The 21,507-nt window shown below is 41.8% G+C and overlaps 3 protein-coding genes across 11 annotated transcripts in view; 1 reads left to right on the top strand and 2 right to left on the bottom strand.

The window, feature by feature from the left end:
• The window catches only part of L2HGDH (L-2-hydroxyglutarate dehydrogenase), a 38,863-nt gene extending 37,151 nt beyond the window's left edge, over window positions 1–1,712 (bottom strand). Inside the window, exon 1 of one of the 2 annotated variants that reach the window (XM_036437421.2) lies at window positions 1,480–1,712. In XM_036437421.2, coding sequence (XP_036293314.1) covers window positions 1,480–1,622 — 143 coding nt within the window. In that variant the 5' untranslated portion in view covers window positions 1,623–1,712. The remainder of the gene's footprint in view (window positions 1–1,479) is intronic. The other variant, XM_036437417.2, reaches the window with a different exon arrangement.
• DMAC2L (distal membrane arm assembly component 2 like) lies at window positions 1,479–11,090 on the top strand. 5 transcript variants are annotated; one of them, XM_036437483.2, is made up of 6 exons: window positions 5,434–5,451; window positions 7,346–7,399; window positions 7,519–7,630; window positions 8,916–9,124; window positions 9,957–10,128; window positions 10,782–11,090. In XM_036437483.2, exons 3-6 carry the CDS (start codon window positions 7,524–7,526, stop codon window positions 10,912–10,914), a joined length of 621 nt encoding a protein of 206 aa, XP_036293376.1. In that variant the 5' UTR covers window positions 5,434–5,451; window positions 7,346–7,399; window positions 7,519–7,523; the 3' UTR covers window positions 10,915–11,090. The 5 variants fall into 5 exon arrangements, with proteins under 5 accessions (XP_036293404.1, XP_045436955.1, XP_036293368.1 ...); XM_036437511.2 differs by lacking the exons at window positions 5,434–5,451; window positions 7,346–7,399 and adding an exon at window positions 1,479–1,601; XM_036437475.2 differs by lacking the exons at window positions 5,434–5,451; window positions 7,346–7,399 and adding an exon at window positions 1,725–1,855.
• Window positions 11,091–12,554: 1,464 nt separating this feature from the next.
• The window catches only part of CDKL1 (cyclin dependent kinase like 1), a 47,757-nt gene continuing 38,804 nt past the window's right edge, over window positions 12,555–21,507 (bottom strand). For 3 of the 4 annotated variants that reach the window (XM_045580989.1, XM_045580987.1, XM_045580983.1), the window contains exons 8-10: window positions 19,217–19,273; window positions 17,213–17,404; window positions 12,555–14,974 (exon numbers count right to left, since the gene is read on the bottom strand). In XM_045580989.1, the coding sequence (XP_045436945.1) occupies window positions 14,867–14,974; window positions 17,213–17,404; window positions 19,217–19,273 (357 nt within the window). In that variant the 3' untranslated portion in view covers window positions 12,555–14,866. The remainder of the gene's footprint in view (window positions 14,975–17,212; window positions 17,405–19,216; window positions 19,274–21,507) is intronic. The other variant, XM_036437429.2, reaches the window with a different exon arrangement.

Below are 21,507 nucleotides of genomic sequence, written 5' to 3'. Positions count from 1 at the left end.
TTTATAGCAGCTTTATTTGTAGCCCAAAACTGTAAACAACCCAGATATCCTTCAAATGGTGAATGATTAAAAAAAAAGTGATACAACTATACTATGTAATGATACTCAACAATTAAAGGGAATTACTATTCACATAGGTAACACTTAGATGGATCTCAAGGTGAAAAAAAAAAAAAAGCCAATCTCAAAAGATTACATACTGTGTAATTCTATTTACAGAACATTCTCAAAGTGGAAAATTATAGAGCTAGGGAATAGATTAGTGGTTGCCACAGGTTAGCAAGAGGTTAGAAAGGTGTAGAGATGAGATGTGAATATAATACAAGGGATATTTTTGTATTGATGGAATATTTGTTTCTGAATTGTGGTGGTAGTTACACAAATTAACACATAATTAAATTGCACACACAAATGAGTGCATGTAAAACTAATGAAATCTGAACAAGGTTCATGGATTGTACAGATGTCAATTTCCTGGTTTTGATATGGACTATAGTTATGTAAGATGTTATCATTGGGGTAAATAAGAGTGCTGCTTTGTTGCAAACTTTTATAAATCCATAATTATTTCAAAATAAAAAGTGTAAACAAAACCTTCCCTAACCCTACTTTTCTTTCCTTAAAAAAAAGCTTCCCCAAATCCTATCCCATTTTAATCCCCCTCCAATACAATAACATAAAGCAACCAGAGTAAATTTTTAAAAATTGATTAGCATTCAATCACTCCCTCTTCTCAACAACCCTTTAAAAGCTTCCAAACGCTCTTAGAATAAAATTCACCTTGCAATTAAAATAAAATAAAACCCCTGATGTAGCCCGTCTCCGGTGTCATTCCACACCATCTCTGACGCTAAGCTCCAGTCACACTTAACTTTGTAATTCTCGAAACAGCCAAGATTTCCAATCTAAAGAAGGAAAACAGTGGTTTCCAATGTGACCTCCAAACTTTAAATCACAGGACCATGAATTCTGCAGACTTTGATTAGACACTGAGCTGCTTCTCCTTGAGGTAACTCTACGCAGTGTCCGCCTGGAACTGATCTAAGACTGGAATCAGATCTTCTAAGGAACACCAGAGATGCCAGCTAATAAACAGCGTGATTTGATTGCTTACAGTGGGCTGGGTCCTTGAACGCTCAAAACGATCACCTGCGGGAGAGCCTAGCTCCAATTGACAGCCGAACCTTCAAGGAGCTTAAGCAAACCCGCCCAGAGTAACGTAGGTCGTGGAGGGGGTGTATTCAAAGACAGACTGTAGTAGCCCTCTACTCAACACTCTTATTCTCTTTCCTCCCGCCCACAAACACAACGAATCCATCCTGCAGCTAGCTCCTGAGATCCGAGTTTGGAGCCCGCGCTCCCCCGGACCTCGACCTTCTCTCACGCCGGGGGCAGGGAAGCAGAGCCAGGGCTCAGGTCCAGCAAGGAGCGCCTCTAAGATGCAGCGCCCGCGGCGGGGGCGGGCCAGCGGCTACTCACCTCGTGCTGGCTCCGCGGCCACCCTGGCACAGCGGCCGCGGCCACCCCAGCGCGGACCCGCACGCCGCGGCGGGGATGCCCCTGGGGAAACCCCCGCGGGCCCACCCGCAGGCAGTGCCCAGGTAACGCAGCGCGGGCACCATCGCCTGCGTCCCCTCCCCGGCCGCAGCCCCAGCTGGGCCAACGGAGCAGGACGCTCTGCAGAGACCGCGGTGTCCTCTGGGCCTGCCCCCCGCGTACGGGCCAATGAGGCGCGCGCCTCCGCTCACGTGGGAGCAGCCGCCGGGGGGCCAATGAGCGCGCGCGGCGGAGGGCGAAGGGCAGGCCGGCGCTGCGTACACGCCGGGACGCTCGCTCGCGCCCTCCCTGCGACGCAGTGAGTTGAGGAGCCGGGCCCGAGCGGGACGGGCCGAGGGTGGTGGTTTCACTCTGCCCTTTTCCTTCTCCCCGCGCGGGGTTTACCGAGAACCTGCCCCGCCGCTTCGCGGGGTCTGACCTTTGACGTCCACCGGATGCGGGGCCCGGCATGATTGTAGTGAAAACTCGATTGGACGGGCCCAGCGGCCTCCCTTCTTTTCGGCCCGCCCAGCCCCGTCGGGTCCCGGGCTCCCCGGCTCCCCGGCTCCCCGGCTCCCCGGCTCTCGGGCCCCGGCCCGGGTCAGCTCGAGGCGGATGGCTGAGCACCCGCGGTCTCCATCCCGGCGCCGCCCAGACCGGTGCCCGGTGCCCGCTGAAGGCGCCCGCCGGCCGGCCTGAGCCCGCCCCCCGGACCGAGGCCCGTACAGCCGCGCGGTCTTCTCTCCGTGGGGCTCCTGACGCGGCCATCCACCCGGTTATTTGTGGAGATAATAATACTTACCTGTACACATACGGTGGCCAGACGTCCCGCTTCTGGCGGGACAGTCCCGATTCTTAACAATGTGTCCCGCGGCGTTTTAAAAAAAAGTCCCGAGGGACTTTTTTTTTTAAAACGCCGCGGGACACATTGTTAGAAATCGGGACGTCTGGTCACCTTATGTACGCACCGCCTGGATGAGCCAGGCCACCCTTTAGCGATGATGTGTTTCCTTATGGTTCATTCTGGGCCCAGATGCAGTCAGTGTTCAGTACGCCGTGCGGGCCTGGGTTGCCGGCTCACCTGCACGGGCCACCCTCCCGAGCTCCTACCTGGAGAGGGAGGAGGTGGGCTGTGAGCTCCCCAGTACCTTATTTCTCTTACATTATGTGGTTGTCACTGTGCCAGCTTAACGCCCTGCGGAATGGCAGTTTGACGCTTGTAGGGTCAGAACAGCTGGACAGAAAAACAGAATGACACAGCTTCACTGCTGGCAGGACTTGACCTGTCCGTTTGGATTTGGTTCCAGTCGTCAGGCCGGTGGCCTCTGGAAGCCAGTTCACCTCTGTGCCCGGCCCCGCCCGCCCCCCATGGAGTAGGGCTGATTAATGGCAGAGTCTCTCTCAGAAGGCTCATCAGGTTTTATTTAGCACAGTGAAGATTCGGGCATTATTCTGCTCCAACGGTTTTAACCCTTCTGGATAAGTTGTACATGTTTTGCTCTTTGTGAAAACAACATAGAATGTTACCTTTAAAAAAAAAAAAAAGGGATGGCTATTTTTGAAATTAAAAAATTTTTTTTTTGAAATAATTGTAGATTTCCATACAGTGAAGAAACAGAGATTCTGGGTGCCATTGATACTCAGTGTCCCTCAATGATAACATCTTGCAAAACAAGGGTACATTACTACCAGGCAGTTGACATTGACACAGTTCATCAATTTTATTTAGATTTCCCCAGGGTTACGTTTATGTGTGTATTTAGCTCCACATCGTTTTTGTCACGTGTGTAGGTTCTTGTGTCCACCCCCACTGCCAGGCGTCAGCACAGCTGCCTCACTGGAATCCCTCCCCGCCCCTTTATAACCACACCTCCCCACAGCAGGGCACCCTTCCCCAAGCTTCCTCCCTTTCTAAAAAATTGTCACTTTAAGAACTTATATAAACAGAATTATACTGTGTGTAACTTTTGGGAAATTGGCTTTTTTCCCCACTCAGCATGATCCCTTGAGGGATCATGATATGTATTGATGGCTCATTCCTTCTTCCTGTCCAGTAGTATGTCATGGTACCGCAGTGTGTTCAACCATTCACCCATTAAAGGATATCTGAGTTGTTGCCAGTTTTTAACTATTTTTTTTTTAAATAAAGCTGCTGTGAACATTACAGCTTTTTATGTATGAACCTATTTTTGTTTCTCTGAGAGAAATGCCCAAGAGTACAATTGCTGGATCATAAGATAAGCACCTGTTTATTTTTATGGGAACTGCCAAACTGCTTTTCCAAAGTGGCTGTAGCTTTATACATTTCTACCAGCAATACTCGAGTGATCCACTTTCTCCTGAGGATATTTTTCTGTTGATTTTTAGAGCGAGTAGAAGGGAAGGAGAGAGGCAGAGAGAGAGGAACATCAATGTGAGAGAGACACATCGATTGGTCGTCTCCCACACGTGCCCCAACCAGGGCCTGCAACCGAGGTTCGTGTCCTTGACTGGAATTGAACCCAGAGCCCTTCAGTCCATGGACTGACGCTCTATTCACTGACCCAAACCAGTTAGCTCGGTGTCACTATTTTTTATTTTAGTCATTCTGATAGGTATGTAGTGGAGATGGTTATTTTTAGTTTGCACAGATGTAGTAGTTGATTTGTTACTAGACTGAATACAGAATTAGACACTTCCAGGGTCTGTGATCAGACTTTCATGGACCTTAGTAGCTTTTTATTGCTCTGATTTTGAGCATGTGTTTCTTATTTAACAAGGTAAAAGCACTCCAATACATGTTTTATAAATTTTTTTTCTGCTTACCCTCTCCCCTTTCAGTTAAGTAATTTCAAATCAAGAGCTCACCTTACATTTATACACCCTGTAATATATTTGGTTAGCGACATTTGTGTTCCTGAGTGACCACCCTCAGCTGAGAGGTCTGGCCTTTTCTAAGTCATAAACATAATTGCAGATTTTAGAAACATTACAAATGTATGGCTCTAAGCCATGTTATGACAGTAAGAAGGTCTTTTTAAATTATTTTAAATACTGAATTATTTATTGCAGCAGTAATTTAGTAGTAATGTTTAACACTTTAACTGGTTTAATTCCTTAGAGTTAAATTCACCAACTCACCACTAGAGGTCTCCTCTTTCCATATATCGATAGAAAGCATTTCCAGAGGTAGCTTGAATTCATTAGAAATTGCTAATACTAATTAGCAGTTACATTTGAGAATGTAAAAACCTTCCAATTTATTTTTTACCTTTATTGATAAATAAAAATTTGATTTTTATATTTAAATTATTTTAATATATCTAGTATTTTTAGAAATCATAGCGGAAGTAGTAAATTTGGCCTTTTTCTTAAGCTGATTTATAAGGTGGGCCAAAATAAGTCAAAGTACATCAGTTTTTCATAGACCACTAAATTTACCTGCTTAATAACAGTTTCTCTGGTTTTTACCTTTCTCCATGAAAATATATCAATCATTAAAGAATATTAGCAAATATTTATTAAACTATTGCATTGTGCTAGGTACTACACAAAATGGAAATGAATAAGATATGATCCTTGGGCTTCCTTTTTCTCTACATACTTTTCTTTTTTCTGCCTAACTGGAAACTTTTAATCATCTTTTAAGAGCCATCCGAAAAGAAAAGTCTTTTAGGCTCTGTCAGAATTTGTTCATATTTCTACTAAGACACCATGTTGCATACTATTTCTTTATGTCTCCTGCCTTCATTAGACTATAAATTCTCTGAGGACAGGAACCATGTCTTTATCTCATGGTTCTGTTGTTTTATTTTGTTTTTCTATCTTCCTATTATATCTCTTGAACTAGGTATGGCAGACATTCAATACATATTTATTGAGTGAATGAATAGATGGATGGTTGAAGATGGCATTTGAATAAGATCTTGAAGTTGGGTAAGATTTCCATAGACAAGATTGGGTGGGTAGAGAGGAATGGTACAGCATGAGTAGAACTGAAGCTAGAAAACCCAGATTTATAAATGAGGTTGGCAGCCAGTGGAGTTATTAGAGGTGGACACAGATGGAGGAAGCTTTAACAAAAAGCTGGGAGGGGCTGAGGTTGTGAAAGAATAGCAGGGGGGAGGGAAAGTTTGCAGTAATGCAGTCAGAGTGATGGTGGAAAAGGGAGGGAGTGGGTAGGTGATTCCAGATTCTGTCCTTAGACCTCATCTCTCACTGTTCCACAACCTCAACATCCTCTGAGGTGGCTCCCACTCAGGCCTCTTTCTATTCCTCCCTTTTTCCCTGAGTTGCAGGGCTATCTTATGACTAAGAGCTCTGGACTGGGAGTAGCCAGAACTAGGTTCAAGTTTCAGCACTGCCACCAGTTAGCCATGAAACATTGGGCAAGTCCTTTTAAACACATGCATTTATTAAAACCCCACCTTGTTCTGGAAAGGATGTAGGGTGTCAGCCAGTTACTTAATATCAGGGCTTCAGTTTCCTCGTCTCTAAATGAGGTGACATGGGGACAGTTTAGTCTAGGTGATCTGAGTTCCTTCCAGCTATACCATTTTGTGACTCTGATTCTAATCACTTGTTGGTCATTTCCTCTTAGAAGTTCTGCCAACACTTCATATTTAGAATGTGAAGAACTGGGGAGTAAACCACAACCCTGTCCTTCTGACATTGATTTCATAATGGCACCATCATCCGACCAGTGACTCAGGAGCAAAACTTGGTGTCATCTTCAGTTTCTCTGGTCCTCGCCCCTATAATCTCACTTTCTGAATCACGTGGAATCCATTCTGCAATGTCATTCCAATTCTCCTCTCCCTACTCCCCTCTCCCCCACCCCCCAGCCCTTTCCCATGGCCACATGTAGTTGAAGCCCTTGTTAGCTGTCTCTTTCTGGTGCTAGTGTACTCGATCTTGACGTTGCTGTTTGAGTAATATTCCTGAAGCATAGTTCTCAAAATGCCTGTGTTGTGTGCTAAAATTTCAGTGACTCACAGCCACCTGCAGAAGAAAGTCCAAATTTCCTGGCTGATTATGCCAGAGCCTTTCTGATGTGACTGAGTAAATTGTCTCCTCTTCTCATTACCCTCATACACTAACTAAACTGAAATGCAACATGATTTAAATGTCCCTGCCTCAGCTTATCACCTGGATTATTGAAATTCTGGTCTGTTTTTATTTTAACTTTTGAAGTACGTATTTATCAGGCAAATCCTTTATTTTAACTACTTGATAACTTGTTTTCACTCACTCCACTCTGCCTTAAGTTGTTAGTTCCTCAAAGGCAGAGACTGAGTTTCATTTCTCAGTATACCCCCCTCTCCTCCCCCGCCCCCCGTCCCCCCACCTGGCATACTTCTAGAGAAATTTGAATTGACGTAAATCTAAGTGAGATCCAATTCAAAAATCACTTTCTCAACTCATGGTTATAGGTTTTTACAGCTGGAAATCATCTGCGTACATCATCTCATTTTACAAATGAGAAAACCAAGGGTGATGGAGGTGAAGTTACTTGCCCAGTCTTTCCCAGCTGCCCTTCCTCAGCTCTTTGCACTGTTCTGGTGACGCTATTTGCACTCTTGTCATAGGAAGATATGTTTCCATGTCACCTCTTCCTTCCTGGATGTAACTGTGTGGACCATGGCACATTGCTCACTAGGTGATTTTAGTGTGCCATTTTGGTACTGGAAATGTAGATTGGGAGTGGGATTGCTTTCAGTAATTTAAATGGACACCAGGTGGCAACAGTGCAGACAGACACCAAATGAGGATAGAACAATGGGACTTCATATCAAGGCTATAAGGAACCACAGAGCTTTTTTTTTTGAAGCAAAAGAAACTGGGAAACTGAGACAGGAATGACTTGTTCAATATCGATCAAGAGGCAAGTGAATCATCAGCTTTATTGGCACATCATTGACTCTGAAGTTGTGAAGTGACTATATGTACATGACTCTGATTGCCAGTTAATGATCTAATATTAATACTGTGTTGTGTTTCTAGATCAAATGATGCTGTTTGGAAAAATTTCCTGGCAGTTGTGTGGCTTAAAAAAACTCCCATGGTCACGTGACTCCAGAAACTTCTGGGGCTGGCTGAATACAGTGTTTAATAAGTAAGTTACTCTAATTTAAACGAAGAAATGTGGGAATTGTTAAAGCTAGCTGAATTTGCAATAGGTATTTGGTTATTTCTTGTATTCCAAATGTTGTTGTTTTTTTGCATAGTATGTGCAGTGGAGCCTCATTTTGTTTAAAAACAAACAAAAATATATATACACAAGTTGAATAAGACCCCAAAATAGATGACAAAGTATTAACATAACTGGGTTGCAAGATATCAGTGACTTTTATCTTATTTGGCTTTTCCATGCTTTTCAAGTTTTCTAAAATTAACATTATTTTTATAATCAGAAAATATCAGTAATAAATATTTTAGGATATTTTATTCTATGGCTTCTTAATAGATGTAGTTAGCCTTTTGAATACTATCAAGGCAATTCAAGTTTTTAAAAAATAATTGGGAGGCATGCTTAGAAGTATCATTTTGAAACTGAAGAAGCTAATTTTCTCATTGCTTAATATAGCAATAACACCACTGACTAGGGAAAAAGGCATATATAAAAATTAATGAATATCACTTTAATGAGATTAATTTGAACATAGGTTCAAAATTATTCCCTTTAATCTTTTATCATTAATAAAAACAATAACCAGGTATATCATTCTTTCGATACAAGTTATTAAGTACCGTATTTTTCGGACCATAAGACGCTCCGGACCATAAGACGCACCAGTTTTTAGAGAAGGGAAATGAAGAAAAAAAGATTCTGAAACAAATAGTGTCCTAAAATATTTTATGTGCATTAAAACCCAACATCACAGTCATAAACACATGTAATCAACCCTGTAAAGTAAACAGCAGCATTTAGAACCATTTTAGAGCCGGGCAAGCACACAGAGACCACACAGAGCCGGGCAAGTAAAAAAACTTTTTTTTAAAAGTATATGTGTAGGCTATATTTGGACCATAAGACACAGGGACTTTTTCCCCCCACTTCTGGGGGGAAAAAAGTGCGTCTTATGGTCCAAAAAATACGGTACTTCCTGGTGTCAAGCACTGTGCTACATCTGAATCAATGAAGACTCACATTTGCCTGAAAAACTCACATAAAAATAATATACCTTCAGAGATGTTCACTTGGAAACAAAAATAAAGCAGGAAAGGTAGCAGGTAGAGCCATTGTATGTTTTTCTTTTACATGGATCTCAGTAGTATACTTGTTTCCCTCCTCAGTCATTTGAAATGAAACTTTTTTCTATTGTCTTTTTGTTGATGAATATAGTTAAAAAGGTAATGATTATAGTAAAAGCTAACTGCTTCTGTTCTCTCTCCAATAGAGTAGATTATGAACGCATCAAGGATGTGGGCCCCGAAAGGGCAGCCTCCGAGTGGCTGCTGCGCTGTGGGGCCATGGTACGCTATCACGGCCAGCAGAGGTGGCAGAAGGACTACAACAACCTCCCCACAGGCCCTCTGGACAAATACAAGATCCAGGCCATCGATGCTACCGACTCTTGTATCATGAGCATCGGATTTGATCACCTGGGTAACTGCCTTATCATTTGCTTATGAAAAATGCAGGTGATTTACAGTGACATTTTGTTGCAGTTGAATATTATAGTCATAGATATGTCCTTTTTGCCTTTTTAATACCATCCAGATTGTTTCTTCTGATTTATAATATTTTCAAATTAGAGGTTATAAGCATCTTCCTCTCCTTTTCCCCCTTACTAAGTTTGTCTCTATATGACTTTATTCTGTAGTTTATTGACTTAAAATCCAAGCCTTGTTTGTCAAACTGTCTTTGTCAAACTTTTGTCATTGAGAAATCCTCAATGATGTAGGGAATAATTCTACCCATACAGCTTCTGCTTGAGTGGGTTTTGTGTGTGTGTGTGTGTGTTTCCCCCAGTTCCTGGATGTTTCACTGCAAAATAGTCTTATCAGCACAACCTGTATGGTGAATACCGTCTATGGTTATTAAGGTGACTATTTGTTCCAGTTTTCCTGGGATTGAGCGGTTTCCCAGGACATGGGACTTTCAATCCTAAAATCAGAACAGCCCTGGGAAAACTAGGGATTGGTTATTTATTTATTTTTTTTAAAAAATATACATATTTTATTGATTTTTTACAGAGAGGAAGAGAGAGGGATAGAGAGTCAGAAAAATCGATGAGAGAAAAACATCGATCAGCTGCCTCCTGCACACCCCCCATTGGGGACATGCCCACAAGCAAGGCACATGCCCCTGACCGGAATTGAACCTGAGACCCCTCAGTCAGCAGGCTGACGCTCTATCTACTGAGCCAAACTGGTTTTGGTGAGAGTTGGTTATTTTAATAGTAAAACAGGTTCTTAAACTGCTCTTTTCCTCCTAGAGGGCCTACAGCATGTTGAAAAAATAAGGCTATGCAAGTGTCATTATATCGAGGATGGCTGTTTGGAGAGAATTAGTCAATTTGAAAATTTACAAAAAAGTTTGTTGGAAATGGAAATAATTTCATGTGGGAATGTCACAGACAAAGGCATCATTGCTTTGCATCATTTAAGGTAGGTGGTCAGTGCCAAAATGGAAACTTGATAATGATGTTAAGGTGAAAAATCAGAATTTAAAACACTTGAGGGATGGTGTCGTGTTTTGAAAAATATAAGAAAATGACTTAACTTTCGTCTTTAATACCTTAAAACAGTTGAAATTATCAACCTTAATACATTATGGTTTTATTACATTTTTTAGGAATATTGCTTAAAAAACATAAATCTAAGTAAAGCTCCAGCATGGTGCCTGCTACAGTAAGCTCTCAAAGATTAGCTATTAGGCTTCTTCTCTGTTTTTAAAACTAATTTCCCCCATGTTTTGCCAATAACCTATCACAGGAAGTTTGAGAATTTTAAACATTAGAACCAAAAGTACTAGGTTATTTGTTTCTTACATTAGTTGAGGCTTCAAGGCTTCACCTTGAGTTCCTTCAAGAACTTTCCTGGTTTGTCTCCCTTTCTAGGTTAAGATTCACATTTATCACTCTTAGGCAAAGGTATCCTATGCCATAATATACATATGGTATTTGGAAAGATTCAGCTAGAATTATTGATGTAATTCTGACAATGAATATATACATTATTTGTGTAGTTTTTTCTAAAAGTCAATAAATCAAGTTTAGTTTTAATGCTATAATTTAAATAACTTCTTTGTTTTTTTACAGAAACCTCAAGTATTTGTTGCTAAGTGATCTTCCTGGAATAAGAGAGAAAGAAAACCTTGTTAAAATCTTTAAGACATTACTACCTTATATGGAACTAAAATTAGACTTGAGTCAAAATAATCATCATCAATAAGTGCCTTATTCAATATAAAGTATCATTTAAAATTATTGACCCTAAATAGCAACAAATATTATGTAAGCATCAGTAGAATTATAAGGACATCATATCATGATATTTTAAAAGCAGAAAGTCCATCATGTAGAAAATAAATATTCAGATGAGACTCATTAAAGTTACTAAACTGGAAGTGATACAAACTTGGTAACATTTTCATTCTAATTTACTCATTTTATATAGATATCTCGTGATGTAGATACTGACTTAGAATTCTTTAAAATCATTTAAATGTACAAACAGATGTTCTTTGTTGTATTTTAACAGTAATTTATGTTGCACTTTATAGTTATTGAAGCATCCTATATAATAAAGAGGTAATATGCAAATTAACCCTCACACCCTCACAAGATGGCTGTCTACTACCAGGCTGGCAGGGGGGTTAGTGAGGGATGACCAAAAAACTAAACAAGCAGGCTGTGTGGGGCTACCAAGCCAGCAGTGGGGTTAGTGAGGGACAACCAAACAACTGAACAGCAGGCTGTGTGGGATGACCAGGCCGGCGGGGAGGCAGGTGGGGGTGACCAGGCCAGCATGGGGGCCAGTTGGGAGCAATCAGGCTGGCAGAGGGGGGCAATTGGGGATGACTAGGCTGGCAGGTGGGGAGGGGGCAGTAAGAGGTAACCAGCTGGCAGGTGGGGGGGGTACATTAAGGGGTGACCAGGCTGGTAGGGGGGGGGCAGTTAGGAGCAACCAAGCCAGCAGGGCGGGAGCAGTTGGGGGCAACCTGGCTGGTAGCAGGGGACAGGGGCAATCGGGCCGTCACACAGAGGCAGTGAGGGGCAATCAGGTCAGCAGGAGGAACAGTTAGGGCGATCAGGTCAGCAGTTCAGGATTGTGAGAGGGATGTCCGACTGCCGGTTTAGGCTCAATCCCCCAAGGGGTACCGGATTGGAGGGGATGTAGGCTGGGCTGAGCCATCCCCTGCTCTCTGGCACAAATTTGTGCACTGGGCCTGTAGTGTTACTATAAATGTACAATTTGGAAAAACTGAAAGCTAAATTTCAGATTCATTGAAGTCAGTTATGCCAAGAAGTAAGTGGTTGCAGAGGCATTCATATTGCTCTCAGGATTTGCATGCCTTTCTCATAATCCTGCATTCCTGTGTTTTTCATACTTACACCCTTTCTATGAATGACTAATTTCTGATTAATTTGTCTATTTGCTAAACTTAGTCTGGCATTTTATTATAAGTAGACATACATACTTGGATAAATTCAAATAGTTCTGCTGATTGCATTAGAATAGAGGAAACAATCATGAAGATCAGCGCTTACTTTTTGCTTAAATTAAAAAATTGCTATAAACAAAATTTTAACATGCCAATTAGAAATGGATTTTATCTCCCCATATAACATTGGATACTATTTCCTATGAGCTCAAGGATATCATAAAAAAGGATAAGCACAACATTCATTCTATATCTAGAAAACAGTGTTAAACATTAAGTAAATTAAAAAATATCTTTCTTTTTACTTGCTTAAAGTGGCCCTGATTCAGTTATTGTTAGTTATATGCCAATTTTTTTGTGGATTTCTATATGTTTGGCTTGAATATAACTTTGCAAATAATGTCAAAATAAACACTATGATACAGAATTCAGGTAGAAAAATGAATTTTAATTGTGTTCAGAAACTAGCTCATATAAATAGCACACACCATAAATGATACACTATTTACTAATATAATTGCTACTGTCATGTAAAAGAATCAGAAATTAGTACATTTACAGAAAAGACAAGGATATAGAATAGTTTCACGTGAAACAGTGGGTGATTCCATGTTAAGAAAAGATTACAGGTATGGTTAAGCATAGCATACATTTAGTAGAACTCATAAAAAATAAGCACTTCTGTCTCAGATTTGTTTGGTTACCGTATGATGAGGCAACTGATTCACCACAGTTTAGTCTGGAGCTACTTTTCTATTCTGAGTGGTTTTCTGTAAAACTATTAGATTAATTAGGCAGTTATAGTCATCTGCCTCGTCAAGTGCATTGTTTTGGGTTAAGGAAAAGAAGAAAAACACCAAATGTAAACTAGTCACAGAAATTGGATATCCTTCTTTGTCCTTTGAATCAAAGTTATATAACAAGAATTAGATAATACTGGGATTATTCAGCTTAGTATCAACTCTAGGAAGAAGCTACATACATCAGGAAGACTATGGATATCATTAAATTGGCTGGATATCATTAAATTGATTGAACAATTGCCAGAATTTGGTGGATTACTTAGCTATAAGTGAAAAAGGTCATATACTCTCATGAAAATTAACATATCAGTAAACTTAGGGTGTAGAAGAAATGTTTCAAAGATACAGTAAAATACAACTTTCAAAAACTATGGCTGAGAACTGCTATGTATAGGAGCATTACATCAACCAAAAATGGCTTTGAGTTATAAGAAACAGAATTTTATATTGCCGTTGTATCCAGGTGACAAGGATGAAAAAGCTGTTTGAATAGGAGCAGTAGGCCAGATCAGAGCTAATGCTGTCATCATTTTAAGTATCACTGTGCAAAGCTGGGAATCCTCAATAATACATTATTTTTTTAATCCTCACCTGAGGATATTTTTTCCATTGATTTTTAGAGAGTGGAAGGAAGGGAGCAAGGGAGAGAAAGTGTGAGAGACACATCAATTAGTTGCCTCCTTCACACACCCCACCAGGTCAGGGCAGGGATCCAATCTGTAACCCGGATATGTGTCCTTTACCGGAAATGGAACCTGAGACCCTTCGATGCTCAGGCCAACGCTTTAACCACTGAGCACACCAACCAGCACTTACACTACATTTTTATTATTAGTTGTTAGTATAATGTACACACACACAGAGTAGAGCAAAAGTAGGTTTACAGTTATGAATACATGAAACTCAGAGTTTATTCTTATGTTGTTATTGTTTGCTATACAAACAACTGTAAACCTACTTTTGCCCCACTCTGTGTGTATATATATTAGGTTTACAACCTAATGTCTTCCATGACCCAAGTAAAAGCTCACAAGCAATTTCTTCCAAAACCCAGACCCCTATAGCCCTACCTGCAGATCTGTTTGCAAGCCTGAGGCTGAGGTGGAGAGAATGTTCTAAATGTTTTTAGGTTGGCAGGCATAGTTCCTGTGAAGACTATAGGTTTCATTCTACTCCTTAATCACTTTGGTCAGCTGCCAATCTCCACGTCATTGTTTGCAAGAGGAATTGAGTGAACAAATATAGATGGATATAGTAAATCCATCTTGCCTAAAAAAAGTGACGAAGATGCATCCTTTACTAAAGGTAAAGACAAAAGTACGTGGGAAAAATATCTATAAACATATCACTAAATACATAAGCATATATTAGTCCTTTGTGATAATCCATGATTTAACATATTTTGAACTCAAATATTCAAAAAAAATGGTTTAAATTTTAAAAAGCAAGAGATAGAGCAAGCAGTAAATGGGACTTTAAGTATTTTGATTTCAAGAACAAAAACTTTTTAAATACGATGTTGAAACAATCTGAAAAAGCAGGAGATATAGGATCCAAGGAAATACATCTGGGTATTTTGTAACCCATTTTTCACTTGTTGCATATTGTACAATTGAAGCATAAATCTTTTTTTACATGACTAATTTTGCCAGAGGAATGGGCAGTAGATACTATTTATATTTCTGTCCATAAGTCCAGCTCCTTAGATACAACAAAAACACAAGTGGAAATCAAAATGATTTTTTCCTTTTTGTTCGGGACACCACCATCAAGCATGGAAGATTGTTTCTGGAATTTCCCTGCACATCTTGCCAAGTGGCTTCCTCCAGTTAGTTACTTATGTTTCCTCAACATTGTGATGGTCTTCAATCAAATGCATGTTTTATTTTCTTGGGGTTATTGATTAGTTCTTTTTTGTCATCAACCTCCAAGCTCCTTAAATGTTTGGAAAATGGTAGTTAAGTTTCTTGGTATTATAGTAGTACTTCTTATTCTCCAAAGCTGGGAGGATGCTGCTGCTAGTGAGCTGAGGTAGGTTCTGAAACTGAAAATATAACACACAGAATTAGGTTCAGCACCATGCACTTTTTTCATTGTTGATAACACATCACAAAAGATGTAAATAAGTAAAACTTTTAGCACAGAAATACTTTTTCTGCCCAGAATCCAGAACCTGAGAAAGGACAAAATATTTAAATTTGGTATCTGCTTTTCCTTTTAGAGGTTTATTTCATATTAAAAAGAAAAACATGCACATTAAAGAAAATTTAGAGAATGTAAAAATGAAAAAATTTAGATGTTAACATTATAGGGAAAAAGGGACATTCACAGGACCTTAGGAACCTTATAAGCCAATCCCTTGTTTTATAGCAAAGAACTGAAGTTGGGGCATTTGGGCGATTTACCCATTTACTCCTTGGTTAAAAAGAACTGCTCCCTCATACTACCAGAAAATGTCATGTGAAAGTAAGGAGAACACACATATTACCGTATTTTTCGGACCATAAGATGCACTTTTTTCCCCCCCAGAAGTGGGGGGAAAAAGTCCCTGCGTCTTATGGTCCAAATATAGCCTACACATATACTTTAAAAAAAAAGTTTTTTTACTTGCCCGGCTCTGTGTGGTCTCTGTGTGCTTGCCCGGCTCAAAAATGGTTCTAAATGCTGCTGTTTACAGGGCTGATTACATGTGTTTATGACTGATGTTGGGTTTTAATGCACATAAAATATTTTAGGACACTATTTGTTTCAAAATCTTTTTTTCTTCATTTCCCTTCTCTAAAAACTGGTGCGTCTTATGGTCCGGAGCGTCTTATGGTCCGAAAAATACGGTATTTGTATCTATATAAATAAAAGGCTAAGCGACCGTCCCACTGCAGGTAGGTATGACGCGCACTGACCACCAGGGGTCAGACGCTCTACGCAGGAGCTGTGGTGCGCTTCCAGGGTGCGTCACCCAAGAACTGCCCTCTGGCAATCTGGGACCCTTTGGGGGATGTCGGAGAGCCGGTTTCAATCCAATCCCTACAGGCCAGGCTGAGGGACCCCCACCTGCTGGAAGGATCCTGTTCACAGACAACCTTTGAGCCAGTGTCACCCCACGTCCCACCGGCCAGGGAGGGAGCATGGGAGGTTGGCTCCAGGGCGTGTCCGGCCTGTGTCTCGCTCAGTCTCACCTCACTGACTACCTAATAATTAATTTCTTTTCAGTGTGAACTGCGGCACTATTTGTACTATATGGCCGTAGATATCTGAAAAGCAGGTACTTTTTATTACGTTTAAATCAAACAGTCTAGTTGTTCAGTTCTCACAAATAATACAAATTAGTGGTATTCCCATATTCTCGCAAGTAAAAATATTTACATCAAGACCCTTTATTCTTGAACACAAAGAAACAGCAAGATATGGGGAGAAAGTCTATTTCCAGTCTCTTTTGCTATTTGGATCACATATGATAGAGAAAAAAATAAAACAAAAGCATTCTTAATTTTGAAACTGGGCTGTCTTAGGGCCCTGGAATTCACTTGGTACCTGATTCTAATGGCCTGTACTACCTCTTTCCTCCTCCAAACCTCACACACATCATCAGATATCTCTCAGCGTGCTGGGCATTGGAGGCTGCAAAGGGAAAGTGTAAGGCAAGATAATTTAAGCGTAAGGGATATCTAGGCAGTTCCGGAAGTGACTAGGGCAGCCAGCTCATCTTAGTTGTGGTTCCAACTACAGTCCATTCTAAATTTTTACGGTTTTGGCTTCTGACAAGGTAATGTAAGGCCACTCTGTCACTTTACGCCAATCATGACTCTTCACGGGCTCCCAGTGTGCAGTTTGGATGCTATCTGGTTACATGCACTGCCCTGCTGCTGTCACTGAAGGCACTCATCACTGCATTTACCCTAGCCAACTCTGCCGATAAAGGGTCAGGGCGGAAAACACTTCCTTTTGGGGATAAACCTGGAATGTCAATTAATGCTCAAGGCAAACAAGATGACCTGGGATACATCTGATTTCATTTTCCAAAACTGGACTGACGCCCGGCTATGACCTTTGCTCACGTATACCAAACACCCTGCCCTGTGTGGCAGCTGGGAACTGCCGGGCAAGGACACCTTTAGGATTCAAGGAGAAGGGGCTGTGTCTTGGGGCCCTGGTTGGGAAATCATGTGGCCAGTGCCCTGGGGCTGGAACGAGGTGCTGGAGCTGCACGTCACAATGGCCACCTCAAATACAGACTCAGACTCTTTCCCCAGGTGGCAGGTCTGAAATCATTCGCAGCTGTAACCTTGGATGCTTTTGTGATGCAGTGCCCCATTTTTACCCCAAGCAGGTGCTTTGGGTTCTGTCTGAGGGTCTTCCTTGTTGGTTTGTCATGATATTTCGCCAAATCCCTTATTTCTCTGATGCTGTCAAAATATGGGTGCTGCAGCAGCTGCTCACACGTCAGTCTCTCAGCAGGATTCATGTGAAGACAGCTCTGAAAGAAGAGAACATTCCATCTTCCTTAAAAAAAAATACTACTAACTTATTAATGTCATTTCTTTCTCTTTTGTAAGATTAGTTACAGTTTATTCAGTTGGGAACTAGATGGGGAGGGAGGAAGTAAGAGGGTGGGGAACACCCAATCATGATTTTAGTTCCTTCCATGATCATTCCTAAATGAGAAACCATATATAATAATAAATACTTTCTAGAAATAGTATCAAAAAGTCATTTATCCACCTTGTTCTCTTCTTTAAAAAAAAAAAAAATAAATATATATATATATATATATATATATATATATATATATATATATTATTGAATTTTTACAGAGAGGAAGGGAGAAGGATAGAGAGTTAGAAACATCGATGAAAGAGAAATATCGATCAGCTGCCTCCTGCACACCTCCCACTGGGGATGTGCCCGCAACCAAGGTACATGCCCTTGACCAGAATCAAACCCGGGACCTTTCAGTCCGCAGGCACTGAGCCAAACCGGTTTTGGCCACCTTGTTCTCTTCGGAGGCAGTTGGTACTCTGCCCCGAGGGAGGAGGATACGGGTCCATTTAGCCTGTTTAGTCCCTTGTGTGTACTTTGTAAAAACTAGAGATGGTGCCCTAGCCAGTTTGGCTTAGTGGGCAGAGTGTTGGCCTGTAAACAGAAGGGTCCCGGGTTCTCTTCTGGTCAAGGGCACATGCCCAGTTGTGGGTTCAATCCCCATTTGGGGGGCCTGCAGGAGGCAGCCAATCAATGATTCTCTCTCATCATTGATGTTTCTCTCTCTTCCCCCCTCTTCCTTCCTCTCTAAATCAACAAAAGAAAAAAACAAAACAATTAGATATGTGTTTTTTTAATTTAAAAAATAATACCTACACATGGTAAAAATAAAATGCCCTAGATTCAGCAAAATCCACTACTCTAGTTTTCCATTCCCCCTTCTAAAATCAGATATTTTTGTATGTTCCTTCAGAAATAGTCTATGCATTACAAGCACCCGTGTCGTCATGGAAACAGAGACATAATATACATCCCTTTATATTACAACATTCTTAACTATTTGCTTTGCCAGCAAGTAGGCCATAGGGCTCATAATTGGATAGATTAAATCTCATGACCCCATACCACAATGAACTGTCTCACATTTTAAATTATGTTATAAATGCATCAGTAAATGCATTAGATACTTTTTGAAAGGGATGGAACATTGACAGTAACTTGCAAAGATTTTAATTGGCACCTCATTCACATAAGACATATTTCTAAAAATGTGTATGTATATAAAGTTTTAAAATCAAAATCTACTTCAAGTATACTAGGGAGTTGGCTCTTTAAAAGGATCCTATGGCTAAACATTTTCTGAAGGATCCTTTTTAAAAACAAGCACCACTCCTCTGAAATTTCTATTTTGTGTAAATGTAGAAGTCAAATACAATGTTGGGTTTATTTAAAGTGGTGTGCGGCTCATTTGGTTGGGCATCTTCCCATGTACAGAAAGGTGACTGGTTCGATTCCCAGTTAGGGCACAAGCCTGGATTCCAGGCTCCATCCCAGGAGGGGGCATGCAGGAGGCAGCTGATGAATATCTCCCTCTCCCTCCCTCTTCTAAAAATCCATTTAAAAAAATCTTTAAAATGAAAAACACTTACAGATGTTATTACTGTAATAGAATAGGACCCATTTTAAAAACTGAAAATATTCATGCTTTTGAAAGGAGAAGAATTCTAAAAGGAACACTTTCCAATCTGTGGATTCCCCAGTGAGAACAGAGGCCTTGTGCTTCCTGGTTGGCTGGAAACCATGCTTTTACCTTCAAGAGCCCCAGGGCAGGATAAGAGATGTTTGGAAACTTTAATTCAAGTGGTTCCTGTTAAAAAAAAGAAAAGAAAAGGAGGTTTTATTTGCAGCATGTATTCAAATAGGAGGTGACCTCAGACTGCATTTCTTTTGAGTGAGAGAATCATCTTCCTGGCACCTTCCTTGCCTCCTCCACCCTCTGCCCATCACACCTGCCACCTGCAGCAACCTCCCTTCGCCTGTCTCCCAAGCTCCTTCTCTCCCCACCTCCACATTGCTCTTCCAATTTCCTTCCTGACCACTCCTCTTACTTCCTGGAAAACTGATGCAGGTAGCAACTTATGAGAAGACAACATTAGGAAAGAAAAAAAAAATTGTCAAGCAATTGTTATTTTCTTTTTCTTCTGCCTCAATTTCTATAACTTGCCTTTTCTTGCCTCAGAAGACTTTTTGGCACCAACACTGGCTTTTATATACAGGGGCCCCGCTATTTGCCTTCATTGGCGCTCACAGAAACCAAGCTTCCAAACAGATTTTTTTGTTACCCAGGGGACCAGATGCTTCTCGGTTTTCTGAAGTAAACGGCTGTGTCCTACCACGAGAGCCTGCTGTCTCTCTGATCATCCCGTTGTTGTTTAAACTGTCTCCCAAGCAGATATTCATCAAACCCTCTCTGGCCCTGGAAGACCAGTCACATGCTGGAGTCCATGAGGAATAACAAACAGGATAAAGTGGGAGGAATGCCTAATGTCAGACAGACAGACAGGCCAGTGAAGGAGAGATGCCGCTGACAAAGAGGCTAATCGGAGACGGGTGCTGAGGGGGAAAAAGAGCCAGCCATCTGAGTGAAACAGACGGCCAGCTGTGCTGAGCGTAAACGGCGGCGGCAGGGTGGCCAGGCTCCTGGAATGAGTCACTCCCTGGTGCTGCAAGCACAGTGTTGTCTTGGTCAGGGAACCAGCCAACAGCAGCCAGTTCCTGAGTGTGCACTTATTAATCACGGAATAGAGACAAGAGCCTCAGCTTTGGAATTCCCGGTAATGCACAGAGGAAAAAAATCCTAAAGCTCCCATCCCCTCAGCTTAAGTCAACAATTTTCAACTGCATGCTGAAAGAATTTTTAAAACATGCAATACCTGACCTCTTTTCCCTTAGGCCAGTGGTCGGCAAACTCATCAGTCAACAGAACCAAATGTCAACAGTACAACGATGGACATCTCTTTTGAGAGCCAAAGTTTTTAAACTGAAACTTCTTCTAATGCCACTTCTTCAAAATAGACTCGCCCAGGCCATGGTATTTTGTGGAAGAGCCACACTCAAGGGGCCAAAGAGACGCATGTGGCTCACGAGCCGCAGTTTGCCAACCTCGGTCTTAGGTTATCAAATTAAAAAATGACAACAGCCAACACAATAGCTGCCTGGTGTGAATGAATCAAAATTACACCTATTGCCGAAATCGGTTTGGCTCAGTGGATAGAGCGTCAGCCTGTGGACTGAAAGGTCCCGGGTTTGATTCCGGTCAAGGGCATGTATCTTGGTTGCGGGCACATCCCCAGTAGGGGGTGTGCAAGAGGCAGCTGATGGATGATTCTCTCTCATCGATGTTTCTAACTCTCTATCCCTCTCCCTTCCTCTCTGTAAAAAATCAATAAAATATATTTTAAAAAAATTACACCTATTTTTTTTTGTCAGGTTGGCAAAAATATAGTTTTTGGTGTGCACAGAGTTTTAGCAATTGGTTTCTATGTGCCATGAGACGAACTAGGTTGAAAACTGCTGGCTTACGTATTTCTCTTGCCCTGTCTGTGTGTTGAATCTGAGCACGGCCAGGGATGGACCTGGCGCTGCAGACACCGAGCCCTGCTGTCTCAGCACCAGTGCCTGCGAGGCCGCCGGCCGGCCGGCCGGCTGGGATGGGATGGGCCCACCCTGCCTGCTCGGTCAGTTTTCCGGGCCCCAGAAGCAGCAGGGTGACTGCCCAACAGAGGGACGCAGGCACAGATGTTGAACCAGCACGTTCCCTCTGCTGCTTCTTCCTGTGTTTCTGTCAACAGGAAATCCCCTGTAGGACAACCTCTGGGAAACCACGGGAAGCCTTTCACATTTATGAAACTGGGGCGGACAGGGAGCAGGAAACCACTGAGGAATATTTCGTGTGGAACTGGGAATGTCCAGGTCACCCTCGAGCCAGCTGGGTCGCCTCCCAGCTGGCCGGTGACATTCCTGCCTCTGGCCCCGCGTGCCCCCAGCACGGCCCGCTTTTCCTCTTGCCGGTGGCTGTGGGAGCGGGGAGAGGAAGCCCTC

The sequence above is a fragment of the Pipistrellus kuhlii genome, unplaced genomic scaffold, assembly GCF_014108245.1.
Source record: "Pipistrellus kuhlii isolate mPipKuh1 unplaced genomic scaffold, mPipKuh1.p scaffold_m20_p_1, whole genome shotgun sequence".
Taxonomy (NCBI): domain Eukaryota; kingdom Metazoa; phylum Chordata; class Mammalia; order Chiroptera; family Vespertilionidae; genus Pipistrellus; species Pipistrellus kuhlii.
Note: the sequence above shows the minus strand (reverse complement) of the source record. Positions and strands in the feature narration are given on the sequence as shown.

Excerpts from the sequence above, each read along its gene's own strand:
- DMAC2L (XM_036437511.2), top strand. The coding sequence starts at position 7,524 with ATGATGCTGTTTGGAAAAATTTCCTGGCAGTTGTGTGGCTTAAAAAAA. Across the intron at positions 9,125-9,956 it reads CATCGGATTTGATCACCTGG|AGGGCCTACAGCATGTTGAA; the intron begins GTAACTGCCTTA and ends TTTTCCTCCTAG. Across the intron at positions 10,129-10,781 it reads ATTGCTTTGCATCATTTAAG|AAACCTCAAGTATTTGTTGC; the intron begins GTAGGTGGTCAG and ends GTTTTTTTACAG.